At 35.0% G+C, this 22032-nt stretch overlaps 1 protein-coding gene and 1 pseudogene across 6 annotated transcripts in view; both read right to left on the reverse strand.

The window, feature by feature from the left end:
- Positions 1–9075, reverse strand: part of LOC113852955 (uncharacterized ATP-dependent helicase YprA) — a 30341-nt gene extending 21266 nt beyond the window's left edge. For 5 of the 6 annotated variants that reach the window (XR_003502468.1, XM_027483377.1, XM_027483375.1 and 2 more), the window contains exons 1-6: positions 8807–9075; positions 8018–8680; positions 7652–7760; positions 7439–7536; positions 862–1017; positions 216–284 (exon numbers count right to left, since the gene is read on the reverse strand). Coding sequence is in view for 5 of the 6 variants with exons in the window: in XM_027483377.1 (XP_027339178.1) it covers positions 216–284; positions 862–1017; positions 7439–7536; positions 7652–7760; positions 8018–8680; positions 8807–8968 (1257 nt within the window). In the remaining variant the exon portion in view is untranslated. The remainder of the gene's footprint in view (positions 1–215; positions 285–861; positions 1018–7438; positions 7537–7651; positions 7761–8017; positions 8681–8806) is intronic. The other variant, XM_027483376.1, reaches the window with a different exon arrangement.
- Positions 1–22032, reverse strand: part of LOC113851966 — a 221694-nt pseudogene that overhangs the window by 132006 nt on the left and 67656 nt on the right.

Raw genomic sequence — 22032 nt, forward strand, 5'->3', positions numbered from 1 at the left:
CCTTCATAATATAGCATTTGGTACTAGTAGAGTAAGACATGCCTTGGTACATACTCATGACCCAAAATTGAATATTAAGTTTGACTATAAACATTATTGGCTGTGTATTTTTTACAATGCATGGTAGTCAGCAGATCCAGCTAATCACAGTAATTGAGGATTTCAACGTTATACTTCTGAAACCCCAAAAAGCTATTGCAATAAAATAAAAAGACCTGTCCTTCAGATCCAATTCCTTTCTGAAGATGATCAACCATGTCTACAGCCAGTAAAGACTTAGTCTCCTGCCATGCCAAGAACAAGTGAAATAAAGCAATGCATTACATAGTCTCTCCTAATAGTACAACTTCATAATTCATGCATTTCAGAGGGAGAGTATTGTGCACGTTGAGCAGTACAAAGAGAAGCAAAAGGCTGTTTTTCACTTTCCCAAAATCCATATGTTGATTTCCCAATATTATATTTCAACATGCAATTATTTCTCACAAACATCTCCTCAAACAACATGAAACCAAATACCAGTTGGAAATTTTGGCAATATATGAAACATATATGCATACAACATATTAAAATTTTGAAATCCTTACCCCAACTATGTTATTTTGGTTGGAAGTTGGATGGATATTGTCATAACATAAATCCATGGATCAAGAAGGAAAAAGAGAAAGGGGAAACTGCATCAATAGCATTGACTTCATAGTTATTTACACACACACACACACATGCACATATTTTTAGACATGAAAACCGACATTGTATGTTACTCTAATGCTTTCTACCGTTATCTTCTTTCATTTGATAAATGTTGATTATATACAAAAGACTAAGTTAAAAATAAATATGTAACAGATGAATGCATACCTGACACCCAATATAGTTTAATTCAGGTTTTGAGGTAGTTTTGCTTCTCTTTACACTTTTTGATTTGTCTTCGTTCCTAATAAAATCATTGTCCTTGACTGCCTTAAGCAGCTCTTCCAAGGAAATTCCCAAAGTGATCTCATTTCCAAATTCAAACTGCAAATAAGAATGCACATTATTCAACATCTTTAATTTTACTGAGACATTGGTACTCATGCAGGAGCAGCATAAAAAAGTTCTGTTTTTATTTTTTCTGTTTTAATCTTTTTTCTTTACTTGAAAGTGTTTTCCTATGGCTTAAGCCATTGGTCACATGACTAGTATGTGACCTTTTAGAAAGAAGATTTAGATTAAGATTATTTGGGCTTTGAAATATTGAGCTAGATTTAGTGAAGTCTTATAAAACTAGTATAAACAATCTAATGCACCCCCTTACTTTCACTCACGGTAAATCAAAAGAAAATGAATAAACTGTACTTCCTTTTATTATTTTAGTGACGGAAAAAAGCATGATAAGAACCTTGGGAGCACTATATCACAAAAGTTAGCTGTTGTCATTGGAAAACCTAAAGCCTTTTAAACCGCCACATTAGAATCTCATACTTACAATGTGGTGCTCAAGTCCCATACCTTACAATTGGATCCTAACACTCTGCTCCTAAGCCTCAACAGTGATAGTCATATTTTAATACATCTTTCTCTCTATGTTTTCGATTTAATTGAGTCTTTTTAGTATATTATTTTAATGTGTTAGTTTAGATTTGTGTTGGTAAGTCATTTAGGATTTAAATTTAAATCTTTCTTAATTCCCGCCATAAATTCTTGTTTTGACACAGTTTCTTGAAAAGACCATATTTGGAGCTACACTACTCGGAATTGGACAAAATTGGTGTCCCTGGAAAGATAAGAGAGAGATCTACAACTTCTCTGTTGCGAGAAAAGCCCAGTTCGAACATCTTCAGGCCCAAAACTGCGTCACAATGTTGCGGTCCTGCAATGAATTTTTCAGAATTTGGTTTTATTGTTGACATTACTTAATTAGGGTTTTAGGAACCTTGTTAGGAAGCTGGGCCTTAATTAAGCCCAATTATTTTGTCTTTAAATAGGGTTTATGATTTCGCGTGGGGATCTTCTTCCCTCTTTTTTGCCTTAATTTTCAGAATTTTAAATAAAAGCTTTCGTAAGGATTCCTCTCGTCTCCCTCTCTTTTATTTTCGAAAACTTCATCCCCTTCTCTAATTGGTCGAGCAACATGATTATGAAGCAAGGCTAATTCATCAACCGGTTCAAGGTTTCAAAAACTACATTGCATTCGAGTTTCAAAATAGGTTTTATCGAATTTCTCCTTTCCATCCTCTTTTCTAATTAGGTTAATTACGTTTTTCATGATATGGAATTTTCGTTGCATCCTAAATAGAAAGAATAGGTTAATTTCAGATTTGAATTAATTGGATTCACCTAATTTAATCAATCAATTGTTCTAAATTTTGTTAAAGCATTGGGTTTGCGATTGCGGTTCTTGTTTTGATGGAATTCATAATCTAGATTTAGATTTTAGGGTTGTTGATGCGCATTGAATTAGTGTGATTGGAAATTCGTTGGGATTATATTTGTGTGAACGACGAGAATTGCATTGTAGGGATTGAGATCTTGAATTGGTTGAATTTCATAATCCTTAATTTTCGTTTTTGTTATTTTGTCGTTTAAATTCAAAACAAATCCTCCCCCAATCTAATTTGAAATTGCATGATAGAACTAAAAATAAAATGCATTTTATGTCCTTGAGAGATGACCTAGATTTGCTTCTTGTATTGCACAAATTTTTGAGAAAATCTAGCTTGTTTGATACGACGTGGTTATCAAACAGCCAAGTGGGCTAGCTGTGCACTAGCCTTTTGCCTGATCCTAAGCAAACATTGCAGTGCCAGCATCACCACCTGTGCAGCTCATTTGCAACTAAGCGACGACATGGTGAAAGGTTCTGATACCAATTGATAAGAACCTTATAAGAGCAATATCATAGTAGTTAATCGCAGATAGCAGCACGGAGCAGCCGACCCCAAAAACACTATAGCAGGATGACCGCTATTCTGAAGACAATCAAAATAGATAAGGAAAATAGATCAAATAGTGACCAGTCACCAGAAAATGTCCCTATATCATTGGAAAACATCTACATCTTGTCAAAAATAGCTCAGGTTTCACTGGAAATGAAGAAAAACACTGGAAAATGTCTCCATTCAAGTTAGAAATAAATTTGGTTTTATTAGAGATGAAAAAGACGATCAGAACTTAACCAGAATGGAGGATGAAGCAAGAGAATGAGAGATAGAGGTAGGGTTCGATCTTGACTTGCGAAGACAAAGAACCACAGAGCATTGCAATATAAAAAGGGGTGAAATCTCAATATTGCGCCCCTCAAAGCATTTCAACTTTCAGAAAGGGGGGAAGGGGGGGAACTTTCCCTTGTTTGACATAGCGGTCGCAATGGCCGCAATTTTCCCCTTTCATGGCTGTGAATTGTGGCTCAACAACCGCTACACTAAACTATGATGCGACGGCCCCATAATTGCGGCAGGGAACCACTCTACTCCGCTCCTCTGCAATCATGCCCGCTATTGACTACTATGAACAATACTACAAAAAACTAGCCGTCATAGTTGGAGAACCCAAGGTCTTCTAAGCCCCACATTAGAATCTCATATTTCTAATATGAAACTCAAGTTCCATATTTTGCAATTGGATCCTAACAAAATAGTGAATGCATGATTCTTCAAAGAAGAAGAAACACCTGCAAGCCTAAGTTTCACACACAAAGGCACTCATCTACAGTAACAAAACCCTTCACACCCTCCCCTACATAACTTTCCCCAATATTTCCTCCGCCTTTGCTCCTACATGTATAATAGATTAGTCACACCCCACCCCCACCCCCCAAATCTCTCACCAACCCCTTCCCTCCTTTGGGCCGGACCCCACTAACACCTGTTACATAAACCATACCAAACCTAGAATCAGGACCCCTAGCTACTTGGACTGTTAAGCCTAGGTGCTTTTGTGGGTTGTCAACACAATTCTTGGGACCTACATTTATCATCTTTAGTCATCATTCATACTATAGTTTCATACTTGAAAGGTTTCTAAGCACTAAAACCCACTCCTTTTATCATTCCACTGCAATCTATCCTACTTCTGTTCCCGAATTCTATCACTTCAGCTGCTGTCTACCAGCTTTTACTGCATCAGTTGCTTCAGCAAAAACAGCTGCATGCCTAACTTACCTGATAACTTAGAATTTATGAATCAAAATCCAAACAAAATCCTAATTCCCTATTATACAAAGCCAACTATTTGCAAGTGAATTTGTGAATTTAAAGGTCTTATCACTTTTGATAATTTCCTCCAACGATCTTTTTTGTCTCCTTCTACACTTTTTCACAAGGCTAAAAGCCAAACAGTAGTGACCTTTGCATATCCAAATTACCTTAACAAATTGTATCATCTTCTCTTCAATAGGTGCTACCTCAATCTCTCCCCATATACAATCATTTCTGATCCTGTTGTTATGAATCTTCACACAGGACCTAGTCACAGGTCTAGGCATTGAAGAATCCTTCTTTCGATCTACAGTGAATATGAAATATAGGGAAATAGACCTGTCCTTGACAAAGCCTTTTTGAAGTAACTAATTCTGAGTATTATTGCTTGTCCTTTATTGAATATTGTCAGTCCCTTTTAAAGATTGTTAATACAAAGAAAGTAAATCTAAATGATATAGTTAATAAAAGGAAACACATCCTAAATCATGACAATGATATGATCTTGTCTAATAAAAGGAAACAATCCTAAATTATGATAAGAATTCTAAACAGCTTTATCTAATAAAAGGAAACAAATTCTAAATTATGATAAGAATCTTAAATGATATGATCTCAACTAATAAATGAAATATATCCTAAATCAATTATTTAGATTTTACAAATAAAGGAAACAAATAAAATTATAATTATATTATATCTATTGTTATGCTGCATCTATTGTAGTTGATGAACCACGAATGCATCCACAACACCACTACCCTGCCCAACTTTGAGCTTGTCCTCAAGCTCAAATTGTGGATAAGCTTCTAATTATCACATCACACATTCCTTTAATTCAATCCCATCATCAGGAACTTCTATCAAAAACAACCTTTTGCCTCTTTGTCAAACCGAATAGGATTCATCATAGTTATAGCATAGTTCCTTAGCCCTCCTTTTTGCCATTTTCACCCTGGTCGAATTGTTTGAAAAAATGGTGCAGAAGAGGCTACTCAATTGCTACACCCAATTGATTTTGTTGTTTGACTGCCTTCCTTCACATTAGAACTCTAGTTAGTCACAACAAGAGAACCGCTATTGATAAATTTAGTGGTTATTGAGGTTAAGGTTTCTTGAGATACCCTTGTTTGTGTTCTAATGCCCAAGCCATATTCATGGCAATTCCAAGATTCCCTAGTTGATGCAACTCAAGGTCAATTTTAATCTCTTCTACTAATCCAACAGTAAAGAGGTCCACTTGTTGTTAGCAAGGTTTAGATCAAAATTCAGTGCTAGGAGTGACTAGAATTGGCACTGATACTCCTCAAAAGATCCTTTCTATTTAAGGTTGAAACATTCTCCCAAGGGATTTTTACTTAATGGTGGCCCAAATCTAACATGACTGCACTCCCTAAAATGCTCCCAATCAAGTTTCATCTCCTCTTACTCTAATCACGATAGTATTGTGCTAAAGCTAAGTCGTTATACAAAAGTAACATATTATATGGCTCTAGTACAATGTCAAATAAGCAAGAGTCACTACATTGGCACCCAAATATAGGGTTAAATGAGCAAGGGTACTAACATTCTATGGATGGATATGGGTAAAAAAAGTTAGTCCAAAAGTGCTTGATTAGGTTTAGTTTATGAAATGTTTGTACATTAACAATTGATAGGTAAGTCTTTTGAAGTAGCAGAAATTGATCCAAAGAAGGATTAACATCATGTGTTTTCAAGAAACTAAATAGGTTGAAGAAAAAGCTAAAAAGCTAGACACTAAAAGGTTTAGACTATGGTACATTAAAAGCCTTGTAATTTCTTCAAACCAAACCCATACGTGCTCTTCCCTGATAAATGGTTCTTGGAGGTTGTCTACTTCTTTTTTGCACTTCCATCATCATGCACACTTTCATCATCACCACTGCATTCCCTTTCGTCATCCTTAGCATTCTTATGCTTCTCGGTAAGAGCTTCAAGCTTCTTCATAATCAATGCATGGTGTACAACACCTTGTGTATGTATGGTATCAACCGTTTACCTTTAGTGCTTGGACCTCTACTTCCAATGCCATCACTTTTGCATCCATTGCTTTCTTGCTTCCCTGTTTTTTTGGCAGCAAGCGTAAAGAAAAAGAAAACAGTCTAACGGAATCCAGCAAGTCGGACCATTTGATGCGAATTCGTTTAGGGATAAAAGAACAACCGCAAAATATTTGAAAGAGAAATGCTATTTATATTATCGAATGATCAAAAGGAAAATACAGGAATGATCTTCCTGTCCACAGAGCAAGACTCCTAATAGAGAGCTATAGCTCTCTATCTCTAACGAATTCCATAATCTTTTCCAAGATGCCCTCTCTCCTCACTTCATCCCAATATAACAGAAAATTACTCAAAACCACCTTAGGCCCACACCAAACACACTACACCCCCTGCCACATCATCAATTTGTTCTTCTTACTCCTTCTCACATATACCCTCTGAACGGTTAGCCTATTCGATTGTTGCTCCATCAAATTAGCACTTGGGCCCATTGACTCTATTGGATCTCCGACAAAGTATCATTACAAACAAGATCTAGACAAAGAATGCAGTGGATGTAACAACATTTAAGAACAGAATATTATCTTTAAAGTTAATTATTGCACAAAAAATTATCTCATAAGTGCTTATGTCTCACAAGTAGGTTCTGAAGCTCTTTTTGAAGAAAAATCTTACAAGGATTTAAAAGGTTAGTTCAAGGCTTTCCACAAGAAGAAAATATTTTCTTAAGCAAGTATCTAAACAAACAAGTTAGTTGTGAAGCAAGGAAATGCACAAAAACTCATGGTGGTTTTAGTTTTGGAGAGAATAAATAAGGACAAATTATTTTTTATTTCTCAATGGCATGTGATTTCAAGATTATGAACACTTGCTTTAAGAAACAAGAGAAACATCTAATAACTTATAAGAGTGAAATTTCAATATTGCAAATTAATTGTGAGGACATTTGTTCATTTAACACTACTTCAAGGTGTCAATACAAAAACTCTAGCTCATTTAACACTATACTTCCTCCATAATGCGTTACTTTGGAACAATTCCACACTGTTAAGAAATATCGGTTGAAGTTCACGCATATGGATGTCCAACATACAATGAAAATCCTATAATATTTGTACAACCACAAGTCAGGTGTAAATGTATATTTATTACAATCAGGCCAAATGCAGACTCGCAGATAAGATAAATGGGTTCACAAATGGATCATTAATGCAGGTTAGAGGTAGAAAAACATACCGGCAGCTGCTCAAAAGCCCACCCTAGATTTTTTCGGAAGGAACTGTCCCTTCTCTTCAATGTACTTACAATCTTTGAAACATACAACCACTTGCGCCCTATTAAACATGAAGAAGACATATCAAGCAAAATAAAAGAAACTATCCTGATTGTAAAAAAAGAATATCAGTAAACACCAGAGCAGCAAAACAACAGTACACATCTTCAAAATACCTCTTTTAGAATTGTCTTCAATATTATCTTTGTTGCTAGTTGAACGGTTAACAACAACAATGACATCACCAAAACCCACGTTCTCTATGTCATCTCCAAAACATATCAGCTGCAACAGATTCCATCCACAGATTAGTAGGAAAACACAATAGGCTGGTAACATTTCACCTTTCCAGACTAAGTATAACAAAAAGATGGTATTGAACAGGGAATAATAATTATTTCAAGCAACAATCTTTATTCCCACAACCTCAGCTTTAGTACAAACTAGACGTACCATACATCACAGCACGAATCATAAGATGAAGAAACATGTATAAAATATCACCACACAAATGAAAGATAAAATAAAATCAATCGACTTACATGAGGACAAAGAAGGGAAAGATGCTCCATGTCACTTAGCCCAAGTTGAACCCCGAACTCTGCAAGCTGATTAAGCGCCTCTTCCAAAAGACACGAGGTCAATTTCCTACGCTGCAAATGAACAAAGGCGGAAAATGTGTTTATAAAAGCAAATGCCTTAACTACTATCTTCAGCCACGGTGGACACAAACACGTAACAGCATCACTAGCTAAACCCTTCACACGTGCTCGTTTCAACAACTTGCAGTGGCCAAGAGGCAGGTCCGATAAACAATTCACAGACTCCAAAACCTTCACAAAAACCTTGCAATTACGCTCGCCAAGAGCACACTCGCCACTACACTCCAACGAATTCAATATGAGATGATATGGAAGCTCTATCTGCTTCTCAGAACCTAAATCCACTTTGGTTTGGGTCTCCAACACTTCCTCTGTTTTATCGGCACTGTCAGAGGTGTCACGTAAATGTGACAAATCCTCCATTATAGTGGACCACGTGGAATCCGCTAGATTAGAGGCTGAAGCAGTGTGAGGAGCATTTAAAGAAGCCGGAACAGGGTCCGGTTTCTTCGGTTCCTTCTTAGCAAAAGGAATCAGGACAAGAAACTCGCCACGTTGGATGGGGTAAGACCCAATCTGAGTCTGCAATCTCAATTTGTCACCCTGAAAATAGCAATGTGTTAGTGTATGACGTTGTTCATCGCATTGGAGGGAAAATGCCACCGCTTCTAAAAAGTAGAATAGAAATGAAAATGGTTGTTGAGGTTTTGTAAGAGAAAGTGTGTGTGCCTTGAAAAAGAGGTGGAAACTGGAGGAGACGGTGGCGGGTGGGAATGACTGGTTGAGCAGAGGCTTGAGGTCTTGGATGGTTGTGGTGGCAGTGATGGGGAGAGTGATAGATTCACCGGTTAGGGCTCGGATTTGGATTTCCCTCGGACTGCTCTCTGCCATTGTTATCCTTCCTATCCTAGTCCTGTTTCATGTTAATTTCAGTCTGCCCTTGTTCGCTCTCCGTTCTGTTTACCAGGAGAGACAAAACTGTTGTCGCAGTGCCCGTGTTTGAGTCACTAAAGGGAGCATTTTTGGAACCAAAAACAGTTTCGTCATTTTCAAAGAAAGGGTTGATTATATTTTGATTTAAATTATATTTTACTTTCAATATAAATTTTTTTATAAGTTAGTTTTTATATGTAAAAATATTTGTATAATTTATATGTATATTTATTGTTTTATTTTATCTCTATACTTACATTTAATTGAAAAGATGTATAATTATACCAAATATTACATTTATATACCAAATTACATGTATAATTATAGTAGCAGTAAAGTTGATTTATGTTATGCCCTCCTTCATAAATTTATATTTTAAATAAATATATTTAAATTTAATATTTTTTAAAAATAAAAGATATAAATTAATATATTAATAAAAATTTAATGTATTAATAATGTATTTACCATTATAAATAATATATAATTTTTTTAATTTAAAATTAAAAAATATGTTTTCCTTTCTTTTCTCATTCAAAAATCTCCTCTTAAATATACTCTTAAGAACTAATTTCAAATAATATTATTTTTATAGAAATCAAAAATATAATTAGGTCTTTTAAAAATAGTAAAATATAGTTAAAATATTGTAAATAAGTAATCAAGTAACATAGAATAAGCAACTCCAAATTTTATTGGCTTCAAATTAGAAGCCAAAGTGACCGCAAACTATATTTTCATGCACACACAAACACTTTAAACCATTAAGATTGTGAGTGTAACACTCTCATTTTATTATTATTATTATTGTTGTTGTATTTTATGTTATTTGTTTGTGCATGTTGATTGAAATTAAGAAAGTTTAAATAGTATAAACTGCAAGATATCTCACTGTTGCAAGAAAGAACATCCAAAATCTGACTCTCTAGAGATTCTCGCTGTAGCGAGAAGTGAATAAGAATGATTAACAGCATTCTCGTAGAGAGGATCTCTAGGTGTAGCTAGAATGACATACAATAAAAGGAGAATATTGTCTAGTTTTTCTTACTGAGGCGCTACAACGAGAAAAGGACTCGTTGTTACGAGAATGTTGCGAGTTAAGGGGTATTTAAGGATTTTCAACATAGAAAACTTGGATTACAATCCAAGTTTCGACCTTCTCTCTACTCTCTCTAATCTCTCACTCTCTTCTCTTAAAAAAAAACCTTCCCTAAACTTCAATCTTCCTTCGAATCTGGGCTTAGAAGTTTAACTAATCGATTCCAAGTAAGTTCTTAGAGCTTAGTTCTCTAATATTTGTTTGCTTTTATTTCTTACTTCTCAAAATGCTCTCTTTTGTGATACTTAGGAAAAGTTTAGTTCTTTCACCAAAATCCTTCACAAATCTACTTTCAAAACTTCATTTCGAGGTAAGGAGAACTTTATTTTATCATATTAAATATATGAATATTTTGTACTCATGAGAGCACTTTTGTATTTTTTTTATATGTAAATATATGACTGAATGATATGTAGGTATTATGAAAAGTTATAATGATATATATTTGGTTGATTTGGGATAATTATATTGTATGTTTGTTGTATACAATAAAGACTTAGTCCAGAAATATTTTGAGCAAGTACGATTCTTTAGTTGAATGATATTGGATTATGGTGAAAGGTTAATGAAGTATGTTTGGCTAATATTGGGTTTAGTACTATATTCTTGTAGTATATGTGTTTAGGACTTAGTCTAAAAGTACTTGATTAAGCACAATCTTTTACCTGAGTAATGAGTTTGACACGAAAAAGAGTATGAGATGAGTTCAAAGTGAGGAAAGAAACTAGTGTAAATAGTTACAAATATATACTAGGAGTATAAAGTTCAGATATGATATGAAAATCTAGGGAAAATGTAGGATAGTGAGCAACATTCACGTATGTGTACACCTTTTTTTTACAACAAATGCGTCACATGACCTCACATTCGTTTCCTGACTATACCTTTGTTAAGAGAATTGTTATTATATATGTTGTATCTGTGTACATGAGCTAACCAACAACTATTTACTTAGTTGTGTAAGACCTTAAGAAGTGCAGGAGGCATCAAATATCTGTGATCACAGTGCATTGGGAGTGCGTATTTGAAAGAAAGTGTTGTTCGCAATCTAACACTAGCAAGTGCACTAGGATTGCAGCAAGTAGTGAGTAAATTTAAGATCCAAATATCGTCTCCACAGGGAATTTAGGTTTCAAATACCACTTCATAGAATTATAACCATTTAAGCTTTTTCGAAATTGGAAGGAGAGTAGTAACATGTAATAACAACAAACTAGAACAATTAAAAGTAAAATGAACTTGCAGAAAACAGAACAACGAACAAACAATTAGGTGATAACAGAGGAAGAAACCATAGCTAGGGAATTGCTTCACCAAAACTCCCATGTTTAATCAATAAAGTTCTGAATTAACAAGCATTTGGAAAGAAAAACAATCAGTTTCACGTTCTATTGTTCAAAGGTTAATTTCTTAACTCAGTGAACCTAACATTCAATTAAAACATTCTAATTCCTTAGATATGATTTAATTCAACATTGCTTTAAGTATAAGAAACCAAAAGATTGCAAGATCAAAGTTCCTTATCCCTAAGAAAACTATAATATTGGTGATTGGTTCAGATCTGAAGAACAAATTCAATTTCCATTGACAAGAGTTCCTTTGAAAATAGTTAATCAAATTTCCATTCAATTCCTATGTAAAGTGCATAATCAATCACTCAATATATTCCAAAGCTTGAAATCCAGATCCAAAATCAATTCAACACATTTATTTCAGATCTACAATCCCTAACTATGAACAAATTACACAGCCATGGCAGCAGAGAAAAGAAAAGAAAGAGAAGAAGAGAAGAAGAAAATCAGAATCGCCATGGAAGCTTGCTCCACTCCAATTCCTCTTCGTGAAGCTCTGAAATTCGAATCTCCACTCCTCTCTCTCACTTCCTCCAACAAGAATCTAACTAAAAAAACTGAAAATGAACAGAATCCCCTTTTTTTCGGATCGTTTCTGGTATTTATAAAATTTCCTAGATTTTCACGTCATCACTTTTATGAAAAATAGTAGTTACGCAGAGAGTTTTTGGTTGTGCGTTAACACTTTTTCCAGAAATAGTGGCCACACGCAACTTTCTGATATTGAGAGCTCTCTGAAACTATCACTCTTGATGATAAAAGTGACAACGCAGAGTCAAGGTAGTTGCGCGTTATCACTATTGCTGATAAAAGTGACTACGCGCAACTCGCCAAGTTGAAGACTCTCTGGAACGATCACTTTTGATGACAATAGTGGTTACGCAGAGCTTTCTTGATATTTTGCCTCTCTGGAACTATCACTTTTAATGATAAAAGTGGTTACGCAGAGCTTTCCTTCTTCTTTGAGCTCTGAAGTGATCACTTTCACTGACAATAGTGATCAATCTTAGTCTGCAATTTCTTATTCTTGTTTTTTTTTTGGAGTCTAGACTTGCTTCTTTCCTCTTCCTTGTCATTAAACCTCCATGGATATGATCCTTGCTCAATTTATTCCTTCAAAAACAAGATTAAAAACTTAATTCCTAAGCAAAAATTTCACAATTGCTAAAATAACTACAAATTTAAACAAAACTTCAATTCCTTCTCTTTTTTTGAGTTTTTTGCTTTCTTTATATATTTTTCTTATCAAATATTTTAGAATTATGCTAAAATATCAGTCAAAATATGGATTCATCACTACCCCAAATTTGAATTTTTTGCTTGTCCTCAAGCAAATCAAACTAAACCAAGGGTAATTCTTCCACTTTTCAAAAACCAATTAGCAAACTGCTTTTCTCAGATTTTTCAATTTCCAATTATGTGTTTTCTGCAAAACTTTCAATCAAGATGTTCATCCAATTACTCATCATTGCAATCACAATGCATTCATCAAATTTTAAGCAAGAATTGCTATCTAAGTGAATATATATCAGCCAAGTTCATGTGAGAAACATTAAAAATCATGATCACTTCTCACTGGACAGTGTTTCCCTCATTTCTCAGCAGTGTTTAGGTACTGTTTTCTCTCTTTAATCATCAATTCAGTTACACTCTACCATATGCTTGCCCAATTTCTCCATCTCCTCTGCTTAGTACAGCCAATCACACATCAAGAGGATTTTTTACAGTTTATAACAGGGCTTAGGTTAAGGTAGATACTGAACAAAATAAGAAACACGTTGCAATTTCAAAAGATCAGAGGCATTTTGAGTGAATGACTTTAAAACTAGTCTGGTTTAGCATCAATTCACATTAAATCCCTTAATTATGCAGCAAACAAATTGTTGTTATGCAGCAGAATTTTCATTTTCCTTTTTCTTCTCTTACTTCCATTTACTCTTTTCTTTTCCTTGAATTTCTTTTTCTTTTTCTCTGCAATAGTTTACTGTAAATTTCTTCTTTTTGATCTCTATTTTGCTCTTTTCAACTCAGATTCTGTTTTTGAACTCATGTTTTACTCTTTCCACAGTTTTGCTGCATAATTTTTCATTTTTCTGCAGCACTTTTGTTCTTTCTTTCTGACTTTTTGAACTCAAACTTAGATAGCTTGCTATTCCCCTACCCCAAACTTAAAAATTTGCTTGTCCTTAAGCAACATAAATGGATGTTACCCCAAACTTAGTTTTAAAACTCATTCTTGATTAAACTCACTATGCCTCTTTTCCTTTGAATGGTAAAATTGATTTTTCAGCAAGGCTTGTAATGAAGTTAACTCAAGAAACGAAAATATTAAGCTCAAAGGGGTAAACTAGGGCAATTAATCATAAGGGAAGGCATTTTAGGCTAACTAAGTATATCAAACATGACCTCTATCATGTGTGTGAGAACTGTAACATGCATATTCAATTAAGAACAAGGGCAAGTTCTAGAGAATGCAGGAAAATCTGATTAATCACACAAGAAAAAGAAATAGGCAGCTCAAGTCTCACTAGGCATTTATAAGTGATCATGTGGATTAATGAAAACACAATGCACTTTTCAGAAATATATGCACCTAGTGGCAACTGCCTCATTTTTTAAAATACAAGTGTGATCTCATTTTGAGAATGGGAAAAACAACTTAAAAAGAAATTCACACAGAATTCACAGCCAGCAGTTTATTATCTATTCTAGTATTTTGGTGTTTTTCAAAATTAATTCAGTATAATGTGAAGCTAACACATGAACAAGAGGTAGAGAATGAAACCCCCCCTTTCATGGCAGCTTGTGCAAGTGTCACCATCCAATGTGTGTGAGTGTTGTGTGTGTGACATTCTCTATACAAAAGCACAAGAATTCCATCAATTCGCAGCAAGAGAAAGGTAATTAGTTAAAAACTAATATAATTGCAGAACAAGTATGTGAAATTTAACCCAAATTGTACCAATTAGTGATTACAACCCAAAAAGTTTAAAACTACCAAAAATTTACAAACTCCTAATAACAGAAAATAAATTCCAAAACTAGTCTTCTGCTGCGTCTTCTTCCTCTGAGCTTTCCTCTTCAGAACCTTCTTCTTCTTCTTCTTCTTCTTCCACTACCTCTTCAAATGATGGCTGAGGAAAGTGGGTTCTGTATATTGGCATATTCTTGAAAACAGAAGAACGAAGGCACTGGGCATTCTCTGCCAAGTCTGGAGTATGATACATTTCATCTTTGGTCATTCCCAATTTCTGACCAATATTCAGCATAATACATTCCATTAACATGACTCCAGCTTTGAGGCTATTGTGCAGCTCAGTCTGCCTTTCAGCCAATTGATTCTGCTCTTCAGCTAGCTGCTTCAGAGTGTCCTTCATCATCATCGGTTTCTCTTTCTTGAATTGTGAAAGAATTGGGGCTGCAGAGGTGCAGGAGACAGTTGCATAAATCTCTTTGATCAGAGCTGCAGAAATGGATGGTGCAGCTCTGATTTTCTCTTGATAATCACCAAACTCTACTCCTGCGTCTTCACAAAGTAATGTAATTACTGAAGGGAAGGCTAATGAATCCCTTTTTGTCTTCAGTATTCCCAAAATGCATTCACTTATTACTTCTCCCACATCTATGTAGATGTCGGAGACTATGGCAAAAAGCAAAGCAGCCCTCTTCACAGCTAGTGTGGAGCTATGTTTGACAGGCATGAAATAATTTAAGATAAACATGCTCCATACTTTGGCAAAGGGCAGAAGATTTTTGGTGACAATGTGCTTTGGCTTCTTAGACTTGTTAAGTTCCCATGTGGTGTCTGGTTTTCCAATCCTTTCCAGAATTTGCACAAAATCAATATCTGGACTTTCCTTAAATGTTTTGAAGTCCAGCTGTGCAGCATGTTGTGCAGAATTAATTTCCAGCACCCTGTTGATGTTTGCTGGTGAGAAGTCAATTCTCATGCTGTTGACCATGGAGCTGAACTTAGGGATTCCTTTTCCTTTAAACCTCATGGCATTGGCATAGAATTCCTGAGTTATTTCCCTCCAACCCAAGCCAGCTGTTGCATAGAAGAATTCTTAGTCTCTTTTCTGGATTTCCTCCTTGAATTCAAGGTAATTGTTCCGAGCTATTTGGAATGCTCTGTCAGGAACAATTTTTCTTCTTAGAATGTTGGCTCTGAAAAAGTTTTCATGAGCCAAACTTCTGAATCTTGGATCATGTGTGGCAGGTGGTGAAGATCCTGAGGGTGCAGCTATTCTTGGTGGGGGTGATGGTGTAGGTGAAGGTGCAGGAGATTGTGTCTGAGGTGGTGGAGAAGGTGAAGGTTCAGATGCAGGTGCAAATGACCTTGTCTAAGGTGAAGGAGAAGGTAGGGTTCAGAAATTTGAATAGGTGAGGAACTTGAGACACCATCAGTTCTAGCCCTCTTTGATGCTGCAGCTTGGAGATTTCTGCTAGATCTTCTTGTTGGAGTTGTGGAAGATCCAGTTCGCTTCTTCTAAGGAGTGGTAGAAGATGCAGCTTGCTTCTTCTTAGGAGGACCCACATGTGTATTGAATGAAGTCCTAACCATTTTGTAATTTTCTGCAAGAAAGGAGTAATTGTCAGTTTAAAATTTTAGAATCATAGAATAATCCTATACTGTAGAAAGTTCAATCAAGCAGTTTGCAGAAATTTAAATTTTCTAATACTTCACATCATGCAATTTGCTAATAGTATCATTCACATTCAAATACCAACACCTAATTGCACAACTTAGTCAAAACATGCAAAATTTAACAGTAGAATTTCAGAGTGCACACTCATATAAAATATCAGGGTAACGCAGAAAGATTATTACATGCCTTGACCAAATTTTCAAACTAATTTTGTGCTGTCAGCAAAAATTCACAGGTTGTATTCATTTTGCAATCAAGTATGCACTTCAGATATTCCCAATTTAATGTCTAACTCAATTTCAGCACAACTATGTATTCTAATTTCCAATTCCACAGTTTCAGAAAATTCTGTTGCTATCAGTTCAGATTCTGCAGAGATTTGGTTCATATAGTGCAATGTGATTTCAACTATCCCATCAAACTAACATACATCACAGAGAACAACTATTTGAAGTATTATCCATTCTATTTTGAAGCAAATAATATCAAAATAGTTTTTCAATACTAATCTCTACATTTTCCAAAACAATACATGCAAAACACAGTACAATAGATAATTTCAGACTTTCAAATTCAATATCTTTCGATCAAAACATTGTTATTAAAATCTTTTTAGGTCAAGTCAATTTCTGCAGAAGTTTATTAATGTGAAAAAGTGCAATGCAGAATTGAATCTTCTCAGAAAACTCACATTACAGTAAAACATAATCTCAGTATTTTCTATTCCCTAAATTGATTTAAATGCCTCGAACATTCTTAGTTACCCTTTTTTCAACAACTTCCCCAAAATTTTTAAACACATACAAAAACCCCAATCACAGATTTCAGAAATAAGGGAAGTGTACCTTGGTTGAAGATGTAGAGATGATGTTCAAACAGGGAAGAAGAATCTTCTGAATCTCAATGCAGAGATTGATGAGTAGAGAGCTCTCAGAGAGGGAAGGGATTTTTGATTTAAAAACGTATGTGCGTATTCACCCTTAGCATTATTTATAGGCACGCCTAAGCACGTGACTACTTTGGAGAATAAAAGTGACTTTTATGTTATTAAAAATCCCAGCGTTATCACTATTATTCATAAGAGTGAATGTTCCAGAGAGTGGATTTTTCAGAGTGAGGCGCGCGTTATCACTATTGCTGAGAAAAGTGATAACGCGCAGCAAAGTGATAACTTTTTTCAATAAAAGTACTAACGCATAAATATTAAAGTTTACTTACCTGTGCGTAGTCACTTCTGACAGAAAAAGGAAGCGTTCCAGAGAGCTCATTTTCCCATCTGTCTCTACTTGATCACTTTTATCAGTAAAAGTGATTGTTCCAGCAGAAAACCTCAAAATGCATTCTCTGCGTAGCTTCTTTTCTGAAATAAAGTGACTCCTCTCATTAATCAAATACCTCTAAAACCTCAATTAATTCAATTTTCACTCTCGAATCCATCAAATACACACTCTCCACATTGAATATCAATTTCAAACCTCTGACCATTTATCAGATTCAATTCTTAAAGACAGCCGTAGCAACATATATGCAGAACTTGGATAAAATTGTAAAACATGATTATACATATTTCTAATTCTGCAGATACACATTAGACATATTAGATCTCAATTCACATATCAATTTCACCTCAACAAAGATATGCAGCAAAATTACATAGCAGAAGAACAGAAAATTGGAAAATCTGATTATGCAGAATTTTAACCCTTTGATTTACATTCACCTCATCAATTCTCAATTTAAGCATCCAAATGCACCTCAGAAAATCAGATTCAGCAATATTTTTGCAGAATTTTCGCAGAATATCAGAAATTTACAGAACATTAATATGCAGAATTCTAAAAACACTATAGAAAGCTTAAACTGGGTTAGAAATGTGAATTGCCTCTCACAAAGCGCTTCTTTAATGTCACTAGCTTGACATTAGTGGTTCCTCACTCAAGAGGAACCAATTTCAAGCATGATATGTTTCTTGCAAACTCTTCTCCATGATAGATCTTCAATCTTTGGCCATTGACCTTGAATTCCCTCTATGTTTTCTGATCTTCTATAAGAATTGCTCCAAAGGGAGAAGTCTTCTTAATTAAAAATGGTCCAGACCATCTAGATTGCAGTTTCCCTGGAAACAATTTTAATCTTGAATTGAATAGCAGCACTTGCTGGCCAGGTCTGAAATCTTTTTGCAGAATGAACTTGTCATGGATTCTTTTGGTTCTTTCTTTATACAACTTTGCATTCTCATAAGCTTGCTGTCTGAATTCCTCCAATTCATGCAGCTGCAGAAGTATCTTCCTTCCAGCACTTGACAGATCAAAGTTAAGCCATTTTGTAGTCCAATATGCTCTATGTTCCAGCTCTAGAGGTAGGTGACAGGCCTTTCCAAATACTAACTGATATGGAGACATACCAATTGGAGTTTTAAAAGCAGTTTTATATGCCCACAATGAATCATCCAGCTTCTTTGACCAATCCTTCCTTGAGCTGTTCACTACTTTCTCTAGAATTTGCTTGATTTCTCTATTTGAGACCTCCACTTGTCCACTTGTTTGTGGATGGTATGGAGTAGCAACCTTATGCTTCACACCATATTTCATTAATACAGCTTCAAGATACTTGTTGCATAAGTGATTACCTCCATCACTTATCAGCACTCTAGGCACACCAAATCTTGAAAAAATGTTCTTTCTTATAAAAGAAATCACTACCTTTGCATCATTTGATCTGGTAGGAATTGCTTCTACCCATTTAGACACATAATCCACTGCTACTAGAATGTATTCGTGTGAGAATGATGGGGGAAATGGTCCCATGAAATCAATCCCCCATACATCAAATAGTTCCACTTCTAAGATGTTGGTTAATGGCAGCTCATGTCTTCTTGAGATATTTCCAATTCTTTGACATTTGTCACAGTTTTCCACATACCTCTTGGCATCTTTGAAGAGTGTAGGCCAAAAGAAACTTGCTTGCAAAACTTTTGCAGCAGTCCTTGAACTTGCATGGTGGCCTCCATATTCTAAATTGTGACAATGCCAAAGTATCTCAGCTTGCTCACTTTGTGGAATGCACCTTCTAAGTAACCCATCTACTCCAATTTTGAACAGGTATGGGTCTTCCCACATATAGAATTTGCTGTCATGTAAGAACTTCTTCTTTTGCTGCCAGGTAAACCTCTTTGGAATGAATTGAGTGGCTTTAAAATTTGCAATGTCAGCAAACCAAGGCATGTTATCCACTGCAAACAGCTTTTCATCTAGAAATTCTTCATTTATTTCCAATGATTCAGTGGTTGAACTTTCCAAAGGTAATCGGATAGGTGGTCAGCAACACTATTTTCTTTCCCTTTCTTGTCCTTGATCTCTAGCTCAAATTCTTGGAGGAGTAGAATCCATCTCAATAATCTGGGTTTTGCATACTGTTTTGTCAAAAGATATTTAAGAGCAGCATGATCAGTGTATACAATCACTTTTGAACCCATTAAATATGATCTGAACTTATCAAAAGCATATACAACAACTAAAAGTTCTTTTTCTGTTGTTGTGTAATTCACTTGTGCATGATTTAATACTTTGCTTGAATAATAGATAGCATGTAATTTCCTATCTTTTCTCTGTCCTAACACAGCACCCACTGCACTATCACTTGCATCACACATGAGTTCAAAAGGTAATTTCCAATCTGGTTTTGCAAGAATAGGTGCAAAAATCAGTTTCTCTTTTAAAACAGAAAATGCATGCAAACAATTATCATCAAATATGAAATCTGCATCCTTCATAAGTAAATTACTCAAGGGTCTAGCAATCTTGAAAAAATCTTTTATGAATCTTCTATAAAAACGAGCATGTCCTAAAAAACTTCTAACTCCCTTAACATTGATAGGTGGAGGCAATTTACTAATGACTTCTATCTTAGCTTGATCCACCTCCATTCCTTTCTCTGAAATTTTGTGACCAAGGACAATGCCTTCTTGTACCATAAAATGGCACTTCTCCCAATTTAACACAAGGTTTGTGTCTTGACATCTCTACAAAACAGTGGATAGATTAGCTAAACAATCATCAAAAGAATCACCAAAAACAGAGAAATCATCCATGAATACCTCTATGATGTTTTCTACCAAATCAGAAAAAATAGAAAGCATGCACCTTTGGAAAGTGGCAGGGGCATTACACAAACCAAATGGCATTCTCCTATATGCAAAGACTCCAAATGGACATGTAAATGCAGTTTTCTCTTGATCCAAAGGATCCACAGCTATTTGGTTATATCCTGAATACCCATAAAGAAAACAATAAAATAAATGTCTAGCAAGTCTTTCTAGCATTTGATCTGCAAATGGTAGTGGGAAATGGTCTTTTCTGGTTGCATCATTTAATTTCCTATAGTCTATGCACATTCTCCATCCAGTCACAGTCCTAGTAGGGACAAGTTCATTCTTTTCATTATGTACAACTGTCATACCACCTTTCTTTGGAACAACTTGGACTGGACTTACCCAATTGCTGTCAGAAATAGGGTATATTATTCCTGCATCTAACAGCTTCATGACCTCCTTTTTAACTACCTCTTTCATGGCTGGGTTTAACCTCCTTTGTGGCTGCACAACAGGCTTAAAATTTTCTTCAAATAAAATTCTGTGCTTACAAAATGAAGGATTTATACCTTTCAGATTTGCAATACTCCATCCAATTGCAGATTTGTGTTCTCTCAAAATTCTCAGTAGTTTTTCCTCTTGTTCTTCCTTAAGTTCATTATTAATGATTACTGGATTTTCATGTTTCTCATCTAGAAATGCATACCGCAGGTGGGAAAGAAGTTGTTTTAGCTCTATCTTTTGCTTTTCCTCTTCTTTATCATCCTTTTCTAACTTCTCCTTCACTGAATTTTCTGCAAATTTTTGAATTGGCAGAGCCTCTAATTGCTGCTGCACTTCCATGATGTATTCTTCATGCAGAAGTTCAGATTTGTTATTCCCTACAGATATTATTTCGTCTAACACAGCAAGTTCATCAATTTCATTAATATGGTGTTGTGTAATAAAAGCATCCAGTATATCTACCTTCATACATGTACTATCTTCAATTGGATATTTTAAAGCTTTAAACACATTAAACACTACCTTCTCATCTTGAACTCGAAGCATAAGTTTACCTTCCTGCACATCTATTAAGGCTCTTCCGGTTGCAAGAAATGGCCTTCCTAGTATCAAAGGAATGTTGGAATCCACTTCTATGTCCAGAATTACAAAATCTGCAGGAAAAATGAACTTATCAACTTTAACTAATAAATCTTTAACAACTCCATATGGATAAGTGTATGATCTATCAGCTAGTTGCAGTGTAATGTTGGTGGGCTTCACTTCCTCTATCCCAAGTTTCTGCAGAACAGCCAATGGCATCAGATTTCTGCTTGCTCCCAAGTAGGGGTGTGCATGGATTGGATTAGTATAAAACTAATCCAAATCCATTTCAAATCCAATTATATGGATTGGATTTTAAATCCATTTATTTTATTTTTTTGAAAACCAGTTTAAAATCAGTTTTAAAATTTGGATTTGGTTTTAAATTGGTTTTAAATCCATTTTTAATTAAAACTGGTTTTAAATCCGGTTTTAATCAAAACCTGATTTATTTTTCTGAGTTTTTTTTTTTAAACACAAATACTCTCCCTCATCCTTGTACAGAGTTGCTAAGCCATACTAATAGACTTGTTTAGTGCAATTGCATAAAAGGAACAATTTAATTCAATTATGAGCATGCATGAAGTAAGTTTACGAATAATGCTTTCAATTTTTGATTTTGCAAATACACAAACTGAGCAAAAGTATAAAACACAATACCGAAAGGAACAAAAAAGAACAATACGTGTCCCACAGTTTAATTGATGCATCTCTTAGGGTTCTACACATTTTCTATCTTGAAAAAT

Source organism: Abrus precatorius, unplaced genomic scaffold, assembly GCF_003935025.1.
Source record: "Abrus precatorius isolate BTA unplaced genomic scaffold, Abrus_2018 Scaffold10, whole genome shotgun sequence".
NCBI classification, from domain to species: domain Eukaryota; kingdom Viridiplantae; phylum Streptophyta; class Magnoliopsida; order Fabales; family Fabaceae; genus Abrus; species Abrus precatorius.